A 22,493-nucleotide genomic window follows, 5' to 3' on the forward strand; every position below is an offset into this window, starting at 1 on the left:
TCAAAAAAAAAAAAAAAGATTTATAAACTGGATTTAGAATATTGCCATTATGATTTTTATTTGTGAATACAGTGCAACATCCAGGCAGATACAGTGAATAAAAAGGAAGTTTAGGATTCACTGATATGGAATATTTCAAGGTAAATAAATGCAAATAATAATAATAATTAATAAATAGATATTTGCATTACACAGAGCTGAGTCATCCAAATTAACGCATTATCTTACCCGTAATTAATTAATTACCCTACTGTTACGGGTGGATCAGTATTCATTTATGAAATTGCATTCAGATAAAGATATAATTATATCAATCTCATGTAACGATGACTCAGTTTCCTAGCAGCTATTGCCTTTAAGGACTCCAAAGTTTACAACTTTATTGGAAAAGGACAAACTCCAGTTACTTATAAAACTCAACCTTTGCAATCCCTTTTCTGCACAACCTCAGCAATTCAATTATCTTATTAGCAAAGTGTCATACGTTGCTTGTCTTTGTTCTTTCAAGATGACGATCCTTCTTCACCAAACCCAACCAGCTGGTATCTTTCCCCACTTTTTCTCAACTTCCGTTTGTTTGTGATTGATGATTTGAATACTAACTTTAACTTCAAATTTTTTTAATACACTCTGATATAATAATGCTAACCCTGATTAAGATGAGACTCGAATCCTTCATATTAGTAGTATCTGTTTGACATAATGCTAACCCTGATTAAAATAAGATATGAAACTGAAACCTTCATTATGGGATGAAGATAACACTGATGCAAACCTTAATTTCGTTATTTTGTTTTTTTTGCTTTTTCAGACTTGGAAATTCAGGAGAAAGGAATAGTGTCTGATGGTAACCATTCTTATTATTCTGAGAGTTTACCATGCCATGCATATAATAGTTTATGCTGCGATATGATTTTCTTTTGACTGTTTTGGGTGAATTTGCAGTGCCAAAGAAGGTGGAAGATGGTGGCTTCATTGTGCCTGAAAGCAATGCTTTTGGAAACACATTCAGGTCAGTTATCTTTTGATTTCGATTTCTGTATGGAATTGAAGGTTGTTTTAATATATGTTCACATTTTCATTGGGTTATTATTTGCAGGGATTATAGTGCAGACACTGAAAGAAAGGAGATTGTTAAGGCTCTCTATCGGCAGAGCCACATTAACCAAACCTATGATTTTGTAAGACGATTTTAGTAACATATATATGCAGTCTGGATAAGAACACGAGTTCAAAGAAAATGAGTTTTAATTTAATGATGAAAATATAATGTAGGTGAAAGAAATGAGGGAGAAGTATAGAAAGATGGATCGGGTGGAGATGAGCATATGGGAATGCTGTGAGCTTCTGAATGAGGTTGTGGATGACAGCGATCCGGATCTTGATGAACCACAGATTGAGCATTTGTTGCAGACTGCTGAAGCCATCAGGAAAGACTATCCTGATGAGGATTGGCTGCACTTGACTGCCCTTATCCATGGTTTGTAATTTAAACCAATGTAAAGCAAAGGCTAAATGCATTCTATTCTGGATTTCTAGTCTTTTAAAAATGCCATTTTTATGTGTTAGATCTTGGGAAAGTTCTGCTGTTACCAAGCTTTGGAGGGCTTCCTCAGTGGGCTGTTGTTGGTGAGCTATCTGTCAACAATTAATGCAACACAAAAGTTGTTTGAAGTTTTTATAATTTTTGTTCTAATCTTCAAATTAACATTATATTTTTAGGTGACACATTTCCTCTTGGTTGTGCATTTGATGAGTCCAATGTTCATCCAGAGGTTTGTTGATTGTTGTTAAACCAACTTTTATAGTATATATATGGATGGCTTGATTACAGTCATGAAACTAAAGTCTGTAAACAATTTGACACTGCAGTTTTTCAAGGAGAACCCTGATTACAATAACCCTGCTTACAACACCAAGAATGGGGTTTATTCTGATGGGTGTGGGCTGGAGAATGTGCTGATGTCTTGGGGACATGATGACTACATGTACTTGGTAAAGTTTCTTACTTTTTCCCCTTTTTCGGAAGGAAGCGAGTGAAACCCACAAACAGTACGTATCTTGTGCGTGCTTTGTGCAGTACCCACTAGGTAAACTCTACCGTTTATCCCTTACCACCAAATGACCACTTAAGCAGCTTGGGTTGCCATAGTTAACTTGACTTAAATGATGAAGGCAAGTTAGTAACCAACATTGTGTACTAGGTAAACTCCGTCATTTGACTCTAGCCAGTAAATAATAGGCAAATTAGCTTAGATTGGCCATAGTTGACCAGATCAAACTAAGAAGACCTAGTCCTTTGACCCTAGCGGGTACCAGTCTTTAAGTTTTCCAAACCAAAGGTCAATAAATTGCTTCTATTAGGAATTGAATTGAACCGGTAACAAATCAACAATCTGACTAACTTGGTTGGAGTTGTGGTGATATGTTTTAAGTTTTTATATAATTGATTTGGGTTTTTACTTGTAGGTGGCTAAGGAAAACAAGTCTACTCTACCAAATGCTGGGCTGTTTATCGTCAGATATCATTCCTTTTATCGTAAGTACTTTGAATTCTCCCCGGCCATTATATTTCTGTGATGTATGTATTTCTAAGTAATGTTATTTTTGTGGTATGAAGCTCTGCACAAGTCGGGAGCATACACTCACCTGATGAATGATGAGGACCGTGAGAACCTCAAATGGCTCAAGATTTTCAAGTAAATGCTTTCTGCATTTTCTTTTTCTTGTATTTGTTTTTTGACTTTCATTGTTGAATGAATTATTGTTGGTTTGTGTGTGTGTGTAGCAAGTATGATCTGTACAGCAAGAGCAAAGTGAGGATTGATGTGGAGAAGGTGAAGCCATACTATGAGTCTCTCATTAAGAAGGTGAATTTTGGAAAGTAGGCTAGTTTTTTACCATACTTGCACAAGTGGCACTTCACTTTTGTTTTTACTGATTTGCAAAATTTATGATTGCAGTACTTCCCAGAGAAGCTCAAGTGGTAAAATTCTTGGGAGTTTGGAAGTTATTGGTGGTTCTACTTCAACTATGGCTTATCTGCTTGAAAACTATTGTGTTGGATTGCTTTTTTCTTTTTGAAGTGTGTTCTGTTATTGTATTTTGGTGCATGTATTGAAAGGGAGTTGGAAATGTAATCTTTGGCTGAAATGGATTATTGTTTTAAGTGGAATGAAAATTAAAATATTTGCAGTTCCTAAAGTTCAAGGTTTTGTTTTTCTTTTTTTCTTTTAAAAAAGAATAAAGGGATCTGAAGGGAAAAACTTGAAACTATTTTAAAAATAGAATTATGACACATACAAAATTTGTTAGAGAAAGGAATATTGTGTGTCGATCCTCTAAAAGAACGGGTTGAAGGAAAAGGGGTTACCAACCACCCTTTTGTCTGTAGTTCTAATCTTTAAACAAATATAATCCTAATATTTTGAAAAACTTGTATTGAAAAATTTAACCCTTGGATTTAAGGATTTCATTTGGTAAGTTCTATTTCATTTGTTTCTGTTTCCATTATGTTTTTTATATATATCATTCTTGTGCTTTTATGTTATTCTGTGAGTAATTTGTTTAGAGCATCCACATTTGTGGATCATAGGAAGTTTTTTCAGACCAATAAATCAAAAGTGAGTTCATAACTAGTATGAGAAGGAATTTTTTTTGAAGTTTTTAATTTCTGCAAGTAATGGATTATTGTGCGGCCCAAACTGACACATTAAACATGAAAAATTAATGCAGGTGGCTGCGCGCCAGGTAAATCTCTTTTGTTAATTTTTTTTTATTACTTTTTCAGAAAGCTTTTCTATGCTTCATTTTCCTTCTTTTTTATTTTGCTTCTTCCCTCCTCTGACCCTAAACCCACATGGACACAAAAAAACCATCAAAAGTAAATAACTGATAAGGATGCTCTTAGAGCCTTTGAGTTAAAGTTGTATGCTTGTTTTAGATGTCTATTTGTTGAATATTGTATAAAGGAGATTCTTATTTTGAAATTATGAAGCTATTTTGCTATTTGATTGTTAATGTGTATTTAGCCTACTATTGCATCCATTAACATGTCATTAAGGGTATATTTGAAAACTCGAAAAATTATTTCTAAGAATGAGGGTGATTTTGTGGAAAATGACTTCCCGCAAAATTGGCGGAAGTCATTTTCCAATGTTGAGTACATGCTTCTTCTTCATTTTCTCTTAGACTTTCATTTTCTTCTCCCAAATAGCCAAATCTCTTCTTCATTTTTTTCTTCTCTCAAACTTTCTTCATTTTCTTGCTATTGGAGGAAGTCGTGAGTTCCGTCAACTAACAAAGTACTTTCTTTTTCTTTTTAATCTCTGGTGGACGATTTGATGACGAACCTCGACCACCGGAGATGGGTTTCCGACTGTGGAAATGAAAACCCACCGTCGAAAAGATGCGGAGTGGTTTTTCGCATTTTCGAAGCCGAAAATCAGTGCTTTAGTTTCTGGCTTCGTAAGCTATGCTTTATATATGATTGTTAAGGTATGCACATGCATGTCAAATTGACAAAAGATTATAAAAGTATGGTTGTTAAGGATAAGTGTTTCCTTAGAGAATTTTGTATAACCATTTTTATTTATTTTTGAGAATCCACTACACCTGTTTAAACAGGTATAGTGTAAAGTGATGCTTATATGGTCTATTCTGTAGTAGTGAGATGGTTAGGTTTTCTAGAAAATGAACCAAACACATCAAAACAATTTTTTAGAATGTAATCAAACACGAAAAACGAAAATATTTTTTGAAAAAATGATTCATTTTTCAGAAAATATTTTTCAAACACACTATAAAAGAATTTTGACCACAATGAAAGTTAGGTCAAAATTCTAGCAACTCATTCGATAATTCATATTTCTTAATTATCACTATGACAATATAGGAAATATGATGTTTGTTGTGTTCGAAGCCTCCAAGTACTTAATATTGATATGTTAGGAGACTGGGGTAATATATACCTTTGTCTTAGGTGGCTATTAGATTTAAATTATTGAGTGCATCCACTCAATACCTTGGTTCTTCTTAGTTCTTCTTCCCAATTAATCTTATGGATTGTAGTGTATTGTATGTAAAGTATGCTCTTTTACTCGAGTCATATTTCTTTCTTTATTTCATGTTATTATTACATGCTTTTGTGATTTAATTGCTTATTAAAGTTCGTGTTTGTCATCATCCTGACTTCTTCTATCTTGTTTTCTACTCTTACCGGGCGTTTGGTTGGAGGGAAGAAATTAGGTGGGAAAGGAATTGCAATTCCATGGAAAAAGAATAATATAATGTGGGAATAAAGTGGAGTTTAAATTTCCGTGTTTGGTTGGAGGGAATAAAATTACTAGGAATTTCAATTCCAATGTTTGGTATACATGGGAATTGAAAGGGAATAAGTAGTATAAAGTCCAAAATGCCCATTGTTATTAATATTATTATTATTAAATGACAAGTACACAAAAAAAATAACATATTCAATTCAAATACCACTCATATACTGTATCTCTTAAACTAGACATATTGTAATTAATTTTCATGCAAATACTTCATCAAATGTTAAGTTGCGTAAGGTCACATCCAAAAAAACATAAAAACAAAAGTACACAACCTAATTTTTTTTTTAATGTTAAGCTTTCTAAAAGCTTACATCCAAAAACAATTATAATAGACATATTGTAATTAATTTTCATGTAAAGAGAATATTAGACATCAATTTTAGGTTAAAAAAGAGAGGGGTAATTTTGTCTCAAGAGTATATTTTTTAATTCCTAAAATCCATGAAATTAAAATCCCGGGGGGGCCATGGGATTCTAATTCCATGAAAATGAGGGAATTGCAATTCAGCGGAATTGCAATTCCCTCCAACCAAATGAAGGAATTTAGTTGCCTTCGGAATTAGGTGGGAATTAAGTGAGAATGGAATTTAAATTCCCTCCAACCAAACGCCCTGTTAGTGCTAGTTTTTTTGAAATTTTATGATACATGTCATAGTTGCACCCTGGAACCATAATTTTAACACTATATTGTAATTTAATACTTTATGAAACTACTCGTCCTTTGAAAAAGTGATGTAGCTAGGGGAAGCACAAGAAGTTTGCCGTGAGATTGGGAGTAGAAATTACAATTCAACTCGACCCCAACAGAGAAAACCGATCCCCACTCCAGACGAGATGGACACAGATCAAGTATCATTTTATAATTCAAAATTTGGGACTGGAAATCTCCGCCCTAAAAAATTCCCGTGAGGATGGTGATTATTGGGAGTAATTTCTCGTCCTCGTCGTAGAACGGGGAATGAGGATTGAATTTGGCGACGGAGACAAGGATATTCGTGATCAATAAACAAGGATTAGAACACTTAGTTGGGCGTGCCAAAGAGAGATTATACTCTGTTGGTACACCTCGCCAAAAAGCTAGTAGCTAATTAATAAGTTAACTAGTTGAAATTAAAGTATTTGGTAAAATTAATTGTTGAATTAACTTATAAGCGTAAATAAATAAATAAAAAACATGAAAGAATAAATTAAGATATTAAGATTTTGATAAATGAAGGGTAGATGGTGTCTTTTTGTAAATTAATAAAGATGTAAAAAAAAAAAAAAAAAAAAAAAAAAAAAAAAAAAAAAAAAANAAAAAAAAAGAGTTAAAAAGTCCATAGCTTATTTTGAAACACTATTTTGGTAACATTTCAAAATAAGCTATTATTTTAGGCTTTTCTTGTTTTATCAAACCGAACTTATAGCTTATTTGTAGTTTAAAATAAACTATAAGCTCTGCCAAATAGATGCTTAACTTATATTTGGTAGAGTTTATAGTTTATATATTTTAAACTACAAATAAGTTAGCTAGTTATAATCTCTATTTGATAAAACATAGAGAGTTTAAAATAATATATAGCTTATTTTAAAAAGATATCCTAAATAACGATTCAAAATAAACTACTATGTAATAGCTACTAGCTAGCTTAAGTTATAATCTTTAAGCTAACTTATAAGTTAGGCATGCCAAATAGAGCTTTAATGTAACATTTCAAAATAAGTTATTCTGTATTGTTTAATTTTAACTACTCATTTTACCAAATAGAGCTTATAGCTTCTTTATAATTTTTTTTTTGGTGCTAATAAGATAAATTAAATGAGATTAGCTTCCGATAGACTTATAACCTGGATGTGTTATCATTGAAAAGCAAACAAAACAAAACAAAACAAACAAAAAAAAAAAAAAACAATATTTATCGCATAACAAAAATATTTCAGCCTTGTTTTAACGTCGCTCTTTTACAATATTAATTAGTTGGTGGCGTTATAACAGCATGAAGGTCTACCAACGTGAAATAGACAATAATATTTAAAAAACAATGAATAATGTTTAAATTGACTACTGAACGTATAACTTGAAAGTGTAATTAGACCGTTGAACAAAAAAAAAATGTAATTAAGCTACTGAACACTCCAAATGTATGCAATTTCACCTGATAGCAGATTACCTTCTATTTCATCAGGTTGCCTACTTACGTGGATGATGAGTTGATATTTTAAAATCTTTTTTAATAATAAATTTTTTAAAAATTTAAGAAATAAAAAAAAAAACAAAACAAAAAACAAAAACAAAAACAAAAACAAAAAAAACCAAAAAAAAAATAAAAAATAAAAAATAGAGGTGGCTGCCGGCCACCCCCTTCCCCCCACCCCTCCTTCGGAGACGAAGAGAGATCTCTTCGTCTCTGGGGACGGGGTGGCGACGTGGCGTGAGACGACTCATATATAATGAGTAATAAAAATTGATATAAGTATTTTACCTCTTTGAGAATTCAACTAGTATTATATAATGGAAAAAAATCTTTTGAAAAAAGAACAAGATAAAAACTTATAGAACCTGAGTGAATTTCTTTGACTTATTCTAAGAGAAATTGTATCTCTTTGAGAATTCAAATATGATTATAAATACTAAAATATTTATAAAAAAACAAACAAAACAAAACAAACAAACCTTTGAAAAAAGAATGTGGTGAAAAATTATAGAATGAACTTGAGTAAATTTCGTTGGGTTTGATAGTTTGATTTGTTCATTGATCATTTAAAAATGTAAAAAATTAAATCATTTTAATAGTAAGAATAACTAGAAAAATCGAATTGAAGAGTTAAACAATAAGTCTACACCCAAGTGTTTATTTTATCTTATTTCATTAAGGTAAAACATTGTATGAGGTTTTTTTTTTTTGTAGAATATTCAATTAATTATGAGTATTCTTAAAATATTTTATATAATCAAATCCTATATATATATCAAACAAATCATATACGTTCATTAATAAGGCAAATCATATATATATGGGGTAAAAATAATAATACCGATACATAATTTTTAAATCACAATTAAAATTTGTAAAAATAGAGAAAAATATTATGTAAGAGTAAGTCTTGTTTTTAATTGCTTAATATAACCCTAATTCTATATATTTTGATGAGTCCATTTTTAAATTTTTAGAAAAATATATACATATATATAATAAGTAATAAAATATTAATGATGCAATTGACCCACTGGAAATGACATAACTCCGCCGATGAACACATATAAAAGTTTATATGGTCGTTATTGCTGTTATTCGTCAATACAATTATAAACAGCAATATGATGAATACAGTAAATTATAAATATGATAGAATTTACACATATATTGAAATTTTCGTAGTAAATAAAAATATATATTTGATGCATTCCAAAAATATTGGAAAATTTTTAAAATCCTAATACTGCCAATAGCTCAAGCTGAGTCATCCAAATTAATGCATTATCCCACCCATAATTAACCTATTGGTATATGATTATGTAATTAATGGACATGCATTTGATAAACATAATTATTGCATATAAAACTCAACCTTTGCAATCTTTTTTTCACAACATCAACCAATCATCTTGTTAGCAAAGGGTGTTCTTGCTGCCAAGATGACAATCCCCGTTCAACAGCCTCAGCCTGGTATCTATCTTGTTCAGATTTTTTAAAAAAAAAATAAATTCTTTTGGCGAAAGGATGTGAATACCAACTTCAAATTCCGTTGTTTTTTGTTTTTGTTTTTCAGACTTGGGAATCCAGGAGAAAGGTATGTCGGCAAATGGATTAATTTGGCAGCAGCCACAATGGTTAGGCAAGTTGCAAAGTTTGATCAAGAATGTTAGGCAAGTCCAAGAGTTAGGCACCTACAAAGTTTGAACAAAAATATTTATTGTTTGGTCCCTACATTTTAGGCTAACTACAAAATGACCCCAATTTCTCAACTATAAATAGGGAGGTCATTTGCCATTCTTGTCATCCCAAATCATTCTATTCTTCCCTCATATACTAGAGATATCTCCTTCCTAGCAAGAGAGAATTATCCTTGTTTTCTCCTTGTTAGTTAGAGAGTGGTTGTAACTCCTATTTTCTCATAGTGAAATTCTTTTACCCTTGCCCGTGGTTTTTACCCTAATTTGTTTAGGGGTTTTCCACGTAAAATCTGTGCCTCATTTATTTTTCTTTCTCAAATTATTGTTGCAATCTGATCTATCCCACTTCCGCGGGCGCAACAATTGGTATCAGAGCCTTCAGATATATTGTTCAGAATTTGTTTCAACAACAATATGGCAGCGAAATTTGAGATTGAAAAATTCAATGGGAAAAATTTCTCATTGTGGAAATTGAAGGTGAAGGCTATCCTGAGGAAAGACAACTGTCTAGCGGCTATCAGTGAAAGGCCGGTGGATTTTACTGATGACAAAAAATGGAGCGAGATGAACGAGGATGCTATGGCGGATCTATACCTATCAATAGCAGATGGAGTATTGTCAAGCATCGAGGAGAAGAAGACGGCCAATGAGATTTGGGATCACCTCAACCGGTTGTACGAGGCCAAGTCACTGCACAACAAAATTTTCCTTAAGAGGAAATTATATACTCTTCGTATGTCAGAATCTACTTCAGTGACGGAACACTTAAATACGCTGAATACTCTATTTTCCCAGCTTACATCTCTAAGCTGTAAAATAGAGCCACAGGAGCGTGCGGAACTTCTACTTCAGAGTCTACCTGATTCGTATGATCAGCTCATCATCAACTTAACAAACAACATCCTTACAGACTATCTAGTCTTCGATGATGTTGCAGCTGCGGTTCTTGAAGAAGAAAGTCGGCGCAAGAACAAGGAAGACAGACAAGTCAATCTGCAACAGGCAGAGGCGTTAACGGTGATGAGAGGAAGGTCAACAGAACGTGGCCAAAGCAGTGGTCGTGGTAGATCAAAATCAAGTAAGAAGAATTTAAAGTGTTACAACTGTGGAAAGAAGGGTCACCTGAAGAAAGANTGTGTGAGCATTGTATAACAAGTAAGCAGCACCGTCTTAAATTCAGCACATCAAATTCTAGAGGCAAGGTTGTTCTAGAATTGGTTCACTCTGATGTGTGGCAAGCACCGGTTCCATCCCTAGGAGGATCAAAGTATTTTGTCTCATTCATCGACGATTACTCTAGGAGATGCTGGGTGTACCCTATCAAGAGAAAGTCAGATGTGTTTGCGACTTTCAAAGCCTTCAAAGCACGGGTGGAACTTGATTCCGGGAAGAAGATCAAGTGTTTCAGGACAGATAATGGAGGGGAATATACAAGTGAGGAATTTGATGACTTCTGCAAGAAGGAAGGCATCAAAAGGCAGTTCACGGTGGCATACACTCCTCAACAAAATGGAGTGGCAGAGCGGATGAACAGAACCTTGCTGGAAAGGACAAGAGCAATGTTGAGGGCTGCGGGCTTAGAAAAATCATTCTGGGCAGAAGCAGTCAATACCGCCTGTTATTTGGTGAATCGAGCTCCATCAACTGCAATCGAGCTGAAGACACCAATGGAGATGTGGACTGGTAAGCCTGTTGATTATTCAAACCTCCATATATTTGGAAGCATTGTGTATGCAATGTACAATGCCCAGGAAATTACAAAGTTGGATCCGAAGTCCAGGAAATGTAGATTCTTGGGGTATGCTGATGGAGTAAAGGGGTATCGCTTGTGGGATCCCACTGCCCACAAAGTTGTCATCAGCAGGGATGTTATCTTTGTAGAGGACAGGCTACAAAGAGGAGAAGTTGATGATAGCACGGAAAAAGAAAAGCCAGAAACTACTCAGATACAGGTAGAGGAGGAATTTGAACAAGATTCTTCTGAAGCAGAACTGGCGCACGAGGAACCAGAACCAGAACGCTCCAGAGCTCCAACAACTCGTCAATCAGACCGTGAAAGAAGACGTCCCACTTGGCACTCAGATTATGTTATGGAAGGGAATGTTGCATACTGCCTTCTAACAGAGGATGGTGAGCCATCAACCTTTCAGGAGGCGATAAACAGCTCAGATGTTTCTCAATGGACGGCAGCAATGCAGGAAGAAATAGAAGCTCTCCATAAAAATAATACATGGGAACTTGTGCCACTACCACAAGGAAGGAAGCCAATTGGTAACAAATGGGTCTTCAAAATCAAAAGGAATGGTGACGATCAAGTGGAGCGGTATCGTGCAAGACTGGTGGTGAAGGGATATGCTCAGAAAGAAGGTATTGATTTCAATGAAATATTTTCACCTGTGGTTTGATTAACAACAGTTCGTGTAGTTTTGGCGATGTGTGCTACATTCAACTTACATCTAGAGCAGCTAGATGTGAAAACGGCTTTTCTTCATGGAGATCTTGAAGAAGAGATATATATGCTCCAGCCTGAAGGATTTGAAGACAAAGAGAATCAGAACTTGGTTTGCAGGTTGAACAAATCTCTGTACGGTTTAAAGCAGGCGCCAAGGTGTTGGTATAAGAGATTTGATTCCTTCATCATGTGCCTTGGATACAACAGACTGAATGCAGACCCTTGTGCATATTTCAAGAGGTTTGGAAAAGATAACTTTGTTATATTGCTGTTGTATGTAGATGACATGTTGGTCGCAGGCCCCAACAAAGATCACATTGATGAATTGAAGGCACAACTGGCTAGAGAATTCGAAATGAAGGACTTGGGACCAGCAAACAAGATTCTAGGGATGCAAATTCACCGAGACATAGGTAATAGGAAGATTTGGCTTTCTCAAAAGAATTATTTAAAGAAAATCTTGTCACGTTTCAGCATGCAAGATTGTAAGCCAATTTCTACCCCTCTTCCTATTAATCTCAAAGTATCCTCAAGTATGAGTCCTAGCAATGAAGAAGGGAGGATGGAGATGTCTCGAGTACCGTATGCATCAGCGGTGGGGAGTCTAATGTTTGCTATGATATGTACAAGACCAGACATTGCGCAAGCAGTGGGAGTAGTTAGTCGGTACATGGCGAATCCAGGCAGAGAGCATTGGAACTGTGTGAAGAGGATCCTAAGATACATCAAGGGGACCTCAGATGTTGCATTATGTTATGGAGGATCAGACTTTCTTATCAACGGGTATGTGGATTCTGACTATGCAGGGGATTTGGATAAAAGTAAATCTACGACAGGATATGTGTTCAAAGTTGCTGGTGGAGCTGTAAGCTGGGTTTCAAAACTGCAAGCAGTTGTGGCTACGTCAACAACAGAAGCAGAATACGTAGCAGCTACACAAGCCAGTAAAGAAGCAATTTGGTTGAAAATGCTATTGGAGGAGCTCGGGCACAAACAAGAGTTTGTCTTTGTTTTGTGACAGTCAGAGTGCCTTGCATCTAGCAAGGAATCCTGCATTTCATTCAAGGACGAAACACATACGAGTGCAGTACCATTTCATCCGAGAGAAGGTGGAAGAAGGGACAGTAGATTTGCAGAAAATCCATACCACGGACAACGTAGCAGATTTCCTAACAAAGGTAATCAATGTTGATAAGTTTACTTGGTGTCGATCTTCCTGTGGCTGATAGAGACGTAAGCGACATGGAAAGTGCAAGGTAGAAAGAATGGTGTGAAGATATGATTGTTACAATCTAATCTTCAAGTGGGAGATTGTCGGCAAATGGATTAATTTGGCAGCAGCCACAATGGTTAGGCAAGTTGCAAAGTTGACAAGAAATGGTTAGGCAAGTCCACCTACAAAGTTTGAACAAAATATTATTGTTTGGTCCCTACATTTTAGGCTAACTACAAAATGACCCCAATTTCTCAACTATAATAGGGAGGTCATTTGCCATTCTGTCATCCCAAATCATTCTATTCTTCCCTCACTAATATTAAATTGAGATATCTCCTTCCTAGCAAGAGAGAATTATCCTTGTTTTCTCCTTGTTAGTTAGAGAGTGGTTGTAACTCCTATTTTCTCATAGTGAAATTCTACCCTTGCCCGTGGTTTTTACCCTAATTTGTTTAGGGGTTTTCCACGTAAAATCTGTGCCTCATTTATTTTTCTTTCTCAAATTATTGTTGCAATCTGATCTATCCCACTTCCGCGGGCGCAACAAGGTATAGTGTTTGATGGTAACCGTTCTTATTTTAATTGTTGTGTTTCATATGTATATGAGTAATTTTGTAAATGTACATGTATAGGGTTTATTATGCTTATAACCTGGATGCGTTATCATCATCACCAAAATATTGTCTTCTTTACTTTATGCATGCCATTGTTATTATCGTCTATTGTTATCATTTAATATTAATCTCAACACCAACGGTTTACTACATGCATATATATTAGTTTATATATGCTGCAATTATTTTGAAACTGTTTTTGCCTTTTTGGGTGGATTTGCAGTGCCAAAGAAGGTGGAAGATGGTGGCTTCATTGTGCCTGAAAGCAATGCTTTTGGGAACACGTTCAGGCCAGTTATCCTTTGATTAAGATTTGAGTATTCCAATAAGAAATTTAAAATGTATGGAATTTAAGGTTGTTTTATGTTCACATTTTGATTGGGATAACTTTAGTTTGTTTGCAGGGATTATAGTGCAGACACTGAAAGAAAGGATATCGTTAAGGGGCTCTATCGGGAGAGCCACATTAACCAAACCTATGACTTTGTAAGATGTTTTTAGTAACATATATATATATATATATATATGCAGTCTGGATAAGAACACAAGTTCAAAGAAAATGAGTTTTATATGATGAAAATATAATTTAGGTGAAACAAATGAGGGAGAAGTATAGAAAGATGGATCGGGTGGAGATGAGCATATGGGGAATGTTGTGAGCTTTTGAACGCGGTTGTGGATGACAGTGAATCCCGATCTTGATGAGCCCAGATCGAGCATTTGTTGCAAACTGCTGAAGCCATCAGGAAAGACTATCCTAATGAGGATTGGCTCCACTTGACTGCACTTATCCATGTTGTTTCCAGTTTTTTTTCAATTCATAATTTAAAAATCTAAAATGCAGTCTAGATTTCTCAAGTCTTTTAAAAAATGTGGTTGGTTCTTGATGTTTTAGATCTTGGGAAAGTTCTGCTGCTACCAAGCTTTGGAGGGCTTCCTCAATGGGGCTGTTGTTGGTGAGCTATCTGATCTGATCTGTCAACAATGCAACACAAAAGTTGAAGTTTTTATGATTTTCTAAATATCTCTAGTATCTCTAGGGAAGAATAGAATGATTTGGGATGACAAGAATGGCAAATGACCTCCCTATTTATAGTTGAGAAATTGGGTCATTTTGTAGTTAGCCTAAAATGTAGGGACCAAACAATAAATATTTTTGTTCAAACTTTGTAGGTGCCTAACTCTTGGACTTGCCTAACATTCTTGATCAACTTTGCAACTTGCCTAACCATTGTGGCTGCTGCCAAATTAATCCATTTGCCGACAATCTCCCACTTGAAGATTAGATTGTAACAATCATATCTTCACACCATTTCTTTCTACCTTGCACTTTCCATGTCGCTTACGTCTCTATCAGGCCACAGGAAGATCGAAGTAAACTTATCAACATTGATTACCTTTGTTAGGAAATCTGCTACGTTGTCCGTGGTATGGATTTTCTGCAAATCTACTGTCCCTTCTTCCACCTTCTCTCGGATGAAATGGTACTGCACTCGTATGTGTTTCGTCCTTGAATGAAATGCAGGATTCCTTGCTAGATGCAAGGCACTCTGACTGTCACAAAACAAAGAGACAAACTCTTGTTTGTGCCCGAGCTCCTCCAATAGCATTTTCAACCAAATTGCTTCTTTACTGGCTTGTGTAGCTGCTACGTATTCTGCTTCTGTTGTTGACGTAGCCACAACTGCTTGCAGTTTTATCTCCTTCCTAGCAAGAGAGAATTATCCTTGTTTTCTCCTTGTTAGTTAGAGAGTGGTTGTAACTCCTATTTTCTCATAGTGAAATTCTTTTACCCTTGCCCGTGGTTTTTACCCTAATTTGTTTAGGGGTTTTCCACGTAAAATCTGTGCCTCATTTATTTTTCTTTCTCAAATTATTGTTGCAATCTGATCTATCCCACTTCCGCGGGCGCAACAAGGTATAGTGTTTGATGGTAACCGTTCTTATTTTAATTGTTGTGTTTCATATGTATATGAGTAATTTTGTAAATGTACATGTATAGGGTTTATTATGCTTATAACCTGGATGCGTTATCATCATCACCAAAATATTGTCTTCTTTACTTTATGCATGCCATTGTTATTATCGTCTATTGTTATCATTAATATTAATCTCAACACCAACGGTTTACTACATGCATATATATTAGTTTATATATGCTGCAATTATTTTGAAACTGTTTTTGCCTTTTTGGGTGGATTTGCAGTGCCAAAGAAGGTGGAAGATGGTGGCTTCATTGTGCCTGAAAGCAATGCTTTTGGGAACACGTTCAGGCCAGTTATCCTTTGATTAAGATTTGAGTATTCCAATAAGAAATTTAAAATGTATGGAATTTAAGGTTGTTTTATGTTCACATTTTGATTGGGATAACTTTAGTTTGTTTGCAGGGATTATAGTGCAGACACTGAAAGAAAGGATATCGTTAAGGGGCTCTATCGGGAGAGCCACATTAACCAAACCTATGACTTTGTAAGATGTTTTTAGTAACATATATATATATATATATATATATGCAGTCTGGATAAGAACACAAGTTCAAAGAAAATGAGTTTTATATGATGAAAATATAATTTAGGTGAAACAAATGAGGGAGAAGTATAGAAAGATGGATCGGGTGGAGATGAGCATATGGGAATGTTGTGAGCTTTTGAACGCGGTTGTGGATGACAGTGATCCCGATCTTGATGAGCCCCAGATCGAGCATTTGTTGCAAACTGCTGAAGCCATCAGGAAAGACTATCCTAATGAGGATTGGCTCCACTTGACTGCACTTATCCATGGTTTGTTTCCAGTTTTTTTTCAATTCATAATTTAAAAATCTAAAATGCAGTCTAGATTTCTCAAGTCTTTTAAAAAATGTGGTTGGTTCTTGATGTTTTAGATCTTGGGAAAGTTCTGCTGCTACCAAGCTTTGGAGGGCTTCCTCAATGGGCTGTTGTTGGTGAGCTATCTGATCTGATCTGTCAACAATGCAACACAAAAGTTGAAGTTTTTATGATTTTCTAATCTTCAAAATATTTTTAGGTGACACATTCCCTCTTGGCTGTGCATTTGATGAGTCGATTGTTCATCCAGAGGTTTGTTAATAACCCGACTTTTCTCTAGCTTTGATTACAGTCCCGAAACTAAAATCTGCAAACGATTTGATATTGCAGTTCTTCAAGGAGAACCCTGATTATAATAACCCTCTTTACAACACCAAGAATGGGGTCTATTCTGAGGGATGTGGGCTGGAAAATGTGTTGATGTCTTGGGGACATGATGACTATATGTACTTGGTAAACTCTTTTTTTTTTTGGTCACTTTTCAGAACAGTGCAGATATGTGTTTGGGTGTTTATGTAATTGATTTGAGTTTTACTTGTAGGTGGCTAAGGAAAACAAGAGCACCCTACCAAATGCTGGGCTGTTTATCGTCAGATATCATTCTTTCTATCGTAAGTATTTTCTCGATTCTGTATGATGGCGTTTCGTATTTTTTGNATCTCCTTCCTAGCAAGAGAGAATTATCCTTGTTTTCTCCTTGTTAGTTAGAGAGTGGTTGTAACTCCTATTTTCTCATAGTGAAATTCTTTTACCCTTGCCCGTGGTTTTTACCCTAATTTGTTTAGGGGTTTTCCACGTAAAATCTGTGCCTCATTTATTTTTCTTTCTCAAATTATTGTTGCAATCTGATCTATCCCACTTCCGCGGGCGCAACAAGGTATAGTGTTTGATGGTAACCGTTCTTATTTTAATTGTTGTGTTTCATATGTATATGAGTAATTTTGTAAATGTACATGTATAGGGTTTATTATGCTTATAACCTGGATGCGTTATCATCATCACCAAAATATTGTCTTCTTTACTTTATGCATGCCATTGTTATTATCGTCTATTGTTATCATTAATATTAATCTCAACACCAACGGTTTACTACATGCATATATATTAGTTTATATATGCTGCAATTATTTTGAAACTGTTTTTGCCTTTTTGGGTGGATTTGCAGTGCCAAAGAAGGTGGAAGATGGTGGCTTCATTGTGCCTGAAAGCAATGCTTTTGGGAACACGTTCAGGCCAGTTATCCTTTGATTAAGATTTGAGTATTCCAATAAGAAATTTAAAATGTATGGAATTTAAGGTTGTTTTATGTTCACATTTTGATTGGGATAACTTTAGTTTGTTTGCAGGGATTATAGTGCAGACACTGAAAGAAAGGATATCGTTAAGGGGCTCTATCGGGAGAGCCACATTAACCAAACCTATGACTTTGTAAGATGTTTTTAGTAACATATATATATATATATATATATATGCAGTCTGGATAAGAACACAAGTTCAAAGAAAATGAGTTTTATATGATGAAAATATAATTTAGGTGAAACAAATGAGGGAGAAGTATAGAAAGATGGATCGGGTGGAGATGAGCATATGGGAATGTTGTGAGCTTTTGAACGCGGTTGTGGATGACAGTGATCCCGATCTTGATGAGCCCCAGATCGAGCATTTGTTGCAAACTGCTGAAGCCATCAGGAAAGACTATCCTAATGAGGATTGGCTCCACTTGACTGCACTTATCCATGGTTTGTTTCCAGTTTTTTTTCAATTCATAATTTAAAAATCTAAAATGCAGTCTAGATTTCTCAAGTCTTTTAAAAAATGTGGTTGGTTCTTGATGTTTTAGATCTTGGGAAAGTTCTGCTGCTACCAAGCTTTGGAGGGCTTCCTCAATGGGCTGTTGTTGGTGAGCTATCTGATCTGATCTGTCAACAATGCAACACAAAAGTTGAAGTTTTTATGATTTTCTAATCTTCAAAATATTTTTAGGTGACACATTCCCTCTTGGCTGTGCATTTGATGAGTCGATTGTTCATCCAGAGGTTTGTTAATAACCCGACTTTTCTCTAGCTTTGATTACAGTCCCGAAACTAAAATCTGCAAACGATTTGATATTGCAGTTCTTCAAGGAGAACCCTGATTATAATAACCCTCTTTACAACACCAAGAATGGGGTCTATTCTGAGGGATGTGGGCTGGAAAATGTGTTGATGTCTTGGGGACATGATGACTATATGTACTTGGTAAACTCTTTTTTTTTTTGGTCACTTTTCAGAACAGTGCAGATATGTGTTTGGGTGTTTATGTAATTGATTTGAGTTTTACTTGTAGGTGGCTAAGGAAAACAAGAGCACCCTACCAAATGCTGGGCTGTTTATCGTCAGATATCATTCTTTCTATCGTAAGTATTTTCTCGATTCTGTATGATGGCGTTTCGTATTTTTTGTGAGTAATTAATGATGTGATGTTCTGTTATGAAGCTCTGCACAAGAATGGAGCATACACACACTTGATGAATGATGAGGACCGCGAGAATCTCAAGTGGCTCGAGATTTTCAAGTAAATTCTCTATTCGTTTTTCTTGATACGTGGTTTTGTTTTCTTTCTCCTTTGATTGTTAACTTAAGCTAAGTCTGGTTTGTGTGTGTAGCAAGTATGATCTGTACAGCAAGAGCAAAGTGAGGATCGATGTCGAGAAAGTGAAGCCATACTATGAATCTCTGAGTAAGAAGGTGAGTTTCATGAGCAGATTTTTCAGTGTCTAATCACTATTGGTTTACTGAGTTGCAAAGTGTTTGATTTTTGCAGTACTTCCCAGAGAAGCTCAAATGGTGAGATTGTTGAGAGATTTGAAGTTATCAGCTCTCTGCTTCAACTGGCTTTTCCACTTTCTGTGTTTCATTTTGGTGTGTTTTGTTATGTAATTTGGTGTATTGAAAGGGAGTTTAGTACTTCCAGAATAATAATGTATTGGTTGGAACCCCCACCCCCCAATAAGACAATCTGTTCTTCTTTTAAGTATTTTGAACTTCTTTATGAATCTGTGATTTGTTGTTTCTCTAGTTTGATATCTAAGCTGTTGTGTCCCAAGCTATACACTGAACTTGATGAATATATATTAGGTCAAACCACCAGTGTGAACATGCATTGCCCATCTTCAAAATATGATGGAAGTGTTTTAAGGTTGGTTGCCCGCAAGTACAACTTAATTGATACTCAAATAGTAAATTGTAAGCAATGACATAAAATCGAGCCCTGATAGTTATTGCACAAAGCGTTCACCTGGTCATTCCATGTTTCAGAATTTTTCGCTTCCAAGTTCCAGCACTAGGCATTCATTCTTGTGGGCGCCTGTTTAATGCGCTCTACAATATTTAAGCACGAAATGAAGCATTGTCAATGGTTCCAACACCTAGGCAAACACCCCTAGCTGTTTTTCAACATTTCTTTACTTATTTTCTAACTAGATTAGGCGTAGGTTACTTAACATTTTAGAAGCTTATATTAGAGAATTGCACTTACATTTCAAGATTTTGTCTTTTATTTAATAGATAAGTTCCTAGTCCCTATTTCCTTTATCTCCCTTTCCATTATGCAATTTACATTTTATACTTGTATTTTTGTGTTATTTATGCTTACGGATAGTGAGTAGTTCACATAAGAGCTAAGGTTAGGGTGTGATAATCAATTTAAATCGAGTATTGCATAAAATTTTTTTTAAAACAATGTCTAACCTAAGATTTTTGAGATTATAAAGAAATTGTTTTTCTCTTTTTTAATATAATGTTTGGCGCACAACATTCATTGACATATTGTTTAGGAGTTTGGTCACCTTGAGAGTTGGACCAATAACTCTAGTCACTCCTTGCATAATCATCCATAGTTCCCCAGTATCATCCTCAATAGTGGAGTTTTTTTGTGGTGTTTGATGAGTTTTTGTAAGTATGATTAGGAAAGATAAGATGTGAGGGAAGAGAAAAAAAAAACAAAACAAAACAAAATAAAGTTGATTTTAAAAAAAATCTAAACAACGACAGTAGCGCGCCTAGCTAGTGCATGCAAATGGCAATGGCAGGTAGTGGGTCCCACATTTCTGCCAAAAATCCCTTCCTTGCAGGAGGAGCTCCCACATTCTCTTTCTTCCTTCTCTCTCCTTCATGTTGGCAACTTTTGTCTCAAAATTGTGAATAATCCACTAATGTAGAAATAGGTGTTTGGTATTGATATCATGAGGGCAAGGTGATATCTTATCCTAATTCTTAATTAGTAATTGACATTAAACTTGGATTTTTGTGTGCATCCCCTTAATATCGGGGTTGGCAATATAATCTTGGCATGATTTCCTCAAATGCCATAGGTTATATCTTGTATCAAGATAACGATGCTCTCTTAATGGCATTTTATCCCATTATCTTTGTATTGCCTAATTTATATTTGATTGTTATTTGCCTTGCTTACCATTGAAACCGTATTATGTTTTTCTTAGTCTTAATGGCACTTTATCCTATCCCATTATCTTTGTATTGCCTAATTTATATTTTATTGTTATTTGCCTTGCTTACTATTGTGCTTACCATTGAAACCATATTATGTTTTTCTTATCTTTTTGTGCATTTCCTATGGCTTGTGCGAGAATTGCTTTTATATGATGTGTCATAATCCCTAACCAAAAGTGCGAAGTTTACCTTATGACCCTAGTCAGTAAAGGAACACAAGAAAGTAAATCAGTCTAAGTTGTACATAGTTGACTGGAAGTCAAACTTGAAACCTCCTTGCGATTACCAAGCCAACTGTCCGACCAACTTAGCTAGGATTGCCCCTCCAAAATCACTATCTGGATGATATGGATATGACAACAAACACAATTATATATGGCAGTCAAGTTCATTCCATGTCATTTATGGGCAACTAAACAATTGAAACCAAAAGTCCCATATATGATATATGCATACATTAGACAAAGATGATTATCATGTCTCATGAATTATTGTTAAGGACTCCAAGTCTATAACTTTGTTGGGTAAGAACATTTTGAGTTACCTATAAAACCCAAACTTCACTAACTCCTTCACAACTTCAAGGCATTGCATTGTATGTAAGTTCTCATGACTATAATCGTCCCCACAGTGGGCCACAACATTTTGATATGTCTAAGCTGTTATCTTAGATTGCAAGGATAAGATTTTAGATTCAAGTGGAGGGGATTTTGGAAGGGAAAAGTCCTGTGTGTCCCAGGAGGATTGGGATTTTCCATATTTACTCTCCCCTGATGACTTAGAAAGATAGACAGATTCATCATGCTGATATCTTCTATAAACTATGCTTCAGGAGCACTATATGTAAAGGGAGCAAACACCCGAGAAAGACGAAACATTACAGGAAGAGTGAGGGTGCAAGGCAGGAGAGAGCTTCTCTTTTCAACGTTAGCAGCTGTCGAGCTCAGTGACTCCAGAACCGAGCTTCTTAACAGTAAATTAAACTATCTGTTCTGTGTATATTCTCGTGTTTCACCATTACTTCTTAGCTTTGACCTTTGGGTTCGTGTTTTCTCAAGTTCTAAAACATTGGAAACGCTTTTTGTCAGAGTTTTTAAAGAAATCTGAAGAGAACAAGGAGAAAAATGACAAGGAGGTCAGCATTTTTGGGTTCATTTACACTTTCAAGAAACTATTTTCTGAGGACATCTTTCTGATTTTTGTTTTATGCAGAGGCTGGAGAGCTACTATAAGCGCAACTACAAAGACTATTTTGGTGTGATAGAAGGGACTCTGAGGCAAAAGGTGCAAAACAAAGAGCAACTTACTGAATCAGAGCAGAGGATTCTCGAATGGCTTGACAAAAACAAGTAAATAACTATGACTAGATGTAAGAGAATATGTCTGTTCAGATAAATCTTGTGTTTTGAAGGAAAGTTAAAGCATTTGAAATGCAGAGATAGAGCAATCAAGAACATTGGCACCAACAGTTTTTCCCTCATTCTGCTACTTCATTTCAATCAGTGTATTTGCTTTAATTTAATAATTTCGGGTTGGGTATTGATGAACTACAAGCTACACAGGAACACCAATTCATGCACACATTTAACAGGGGCACCGCCATTTGGTACAGAAGATAACTAAATTGGTCTGTATGTTCATATATAAGTTTACGGAGAGAAAATTATTCTGCAATTTGCATAAACA

The 22,493-nt window shown here is 35.3% G+C and overlaps 3 protein-coding genes and 1 pseudogene across 6 annotated transcripts; all 4 read left to right on the plus strand.

Moving 5' to 3' along the window:
* The first annotated feature begins 406 nt into the window (after nt 1-406).
* LOC115999881 (probable inositol oxygenase) lies at nt 407-3,204 on the plus strand. Its single transcript, XM_031239822.1, has 12 exons — nt 407-542; nt 812-847; nt 946-1,012; nt 1,100-1,181; nt 1,276-1,480; nt 1,570-1,629; nt 1,723-1,775; nt 1,873-1,995; nt 2,470-2,539; nt 2,621-2,699; nt 2,789-2,870; nt 2,964-3,204. Exons 1-12 carry the CDS (start codon nt 509-511, stop codon nt 2,988-2,990), a joined length of 918 nt encoding a protein of 305 aa, XP_031095682.1. The 5' UTR covers nt 407-508; the 3' UTR covers nt 2,991-3,204.
* Nucleotides 3,205-8,952: 5,748 nt separating this feature from the next.
* LOC115999556 lies at nt 8,953-15,781 on the plus strand (annotated as a pseudogene).
* Nucleotides 15,369-19,373, plus strand: LOC115998366 (inositol oxygenase 5-like). Of its 4 annotated transcripts, none has more exons than XM_031237924.1 (11): nt 15,369-15,410; nt 15,699-15,816; nt 15,880-15,961; nt 16,068-16,272; nt 16,374-16,433; nt 16,517-16,569; nt 16,648-16,770; nt 16,859-16,928; nt 18,792-18,870; nt 18,962-19,043; nt 19,120-19,373. In XM_031237924.1, coding segments are annotated over exons 2-11 (783 nt in total). In that variant the 5' UTR covers nt 15,369-15,410; nt 15,699-15,814; the 3' UTR covers nt 19,147-19,373. The 4 variants fall into 4 exon arrangements, with proteins under 4 accessions (XP_031093784.1, XP_031093786.1, XP_031093783.1 ...); XM_031237926.1 differs by having other exon boundaries at nt 15,384-15,410; nt 15,699-15,765; XM_031237923.1 differs by lacking the exons at nt 15,369-15,410; nt 15,699-15,816; nt 15,880-15,961; ... (3 more) ...; nt 16,648-16,770; nt 16,859-16,928 and adding exons at nt 17,153-17,194; nt 17,483-17,600; nt 17,664-17,745; ... (3 more) ...; nt 18,432-18,554; nt 18,643-18,712.
* Nucleotides 19,374-21,498: 2,125 nt separating this feature from the next.
* LOC116000031 lies at nt 21,499-22,332 on the plus strand. Its single transcript, XM_031240025.1, has 3 exons — nt 21,499-21,780; nt 21,896-21,942; nt 22,020-22,332. Exons 1-3 carry the CDS (start codon nt 21,609-21,611, stop codon nt 22,158-22,160), a joined length of 360 nt encoding a protein of 119 aa, XP_031095885.1. The 5' UTR covers nt 21,499-21,608; the 3' UTR covers nt 22,161-22,332.
* Nucleotides 22,333-22,493: the final 161 nt, after the last annotated feature.

Source organism: Ipomoea triloba, chromosome 12, assembly GCF_003576645.1.
Source record: "Ipomoea triloba cultivar NCNSP0323 chromosome 12, ASM357664v1".
NCBI classification, from domain to species: Eukaryota; Viridiplantae; Streptophyta; class Magnoliopsida; order Solanales; family Convolvulaceae; genus Ipomoea; species Ipomoea triloba.

Coding starts and splice junctions, on each gene's coding strand:
- LOC115999881 (XM_031239822.1), top strand. CDS start 509: ATGACGATCCTTCTTCACCAAACCCAACCAGCTG. Junction 1,996..2,469: donor ATGATGACTACATGTACTTG/GTAAAGTTTCTT, acceptor TTTTACTTGTAG/GTGGCTAAGGAAAACAAGTC. Junction 2,540..2,620: donor CAGATATCATTCCTTTTATC/GTAAGTACTTTG, acceptor TGTGGTATGAAG/CTCTGCACAAGTCGGGAGCA.
- LOC115998366 (XM_031237924.1), top strand. Junction 15,962..16,067: donor TTAACCAAACCTATGACTTT/GTAAGATGTTTT, acceptor AATATAATTTAG/GTGAAACAAATGAGGGAGAA. Junction 16,434..16,516: donor TCCTCAATGGGCTGTTGTTG/GTGAGCTATCTG, acceptor AAATATTTTTAG/GTGACACATTCCCTCTTGGC.
- LOC116000031 (XM_031240025.1), top strand. CDS start 21,609: ATGCTGATATCTTCTATAAACTATGCTTCAGGAGCACTATATGTAAAG. Junction 21,781..21,895: donor CAGAACCGAGCTTCTTAACA/GTAAATTAAACT, acceptor GCTTTTTGTCAG/AGTTTTTAAAGAAATCTGAA. Junction 21,943..22,019: donor AGGAGAAAAATGACAAGGAG/GTCAGCATTTTT, acceptor TGTTTTATGCAG/AGGCTGGAGAGCTACTATAA.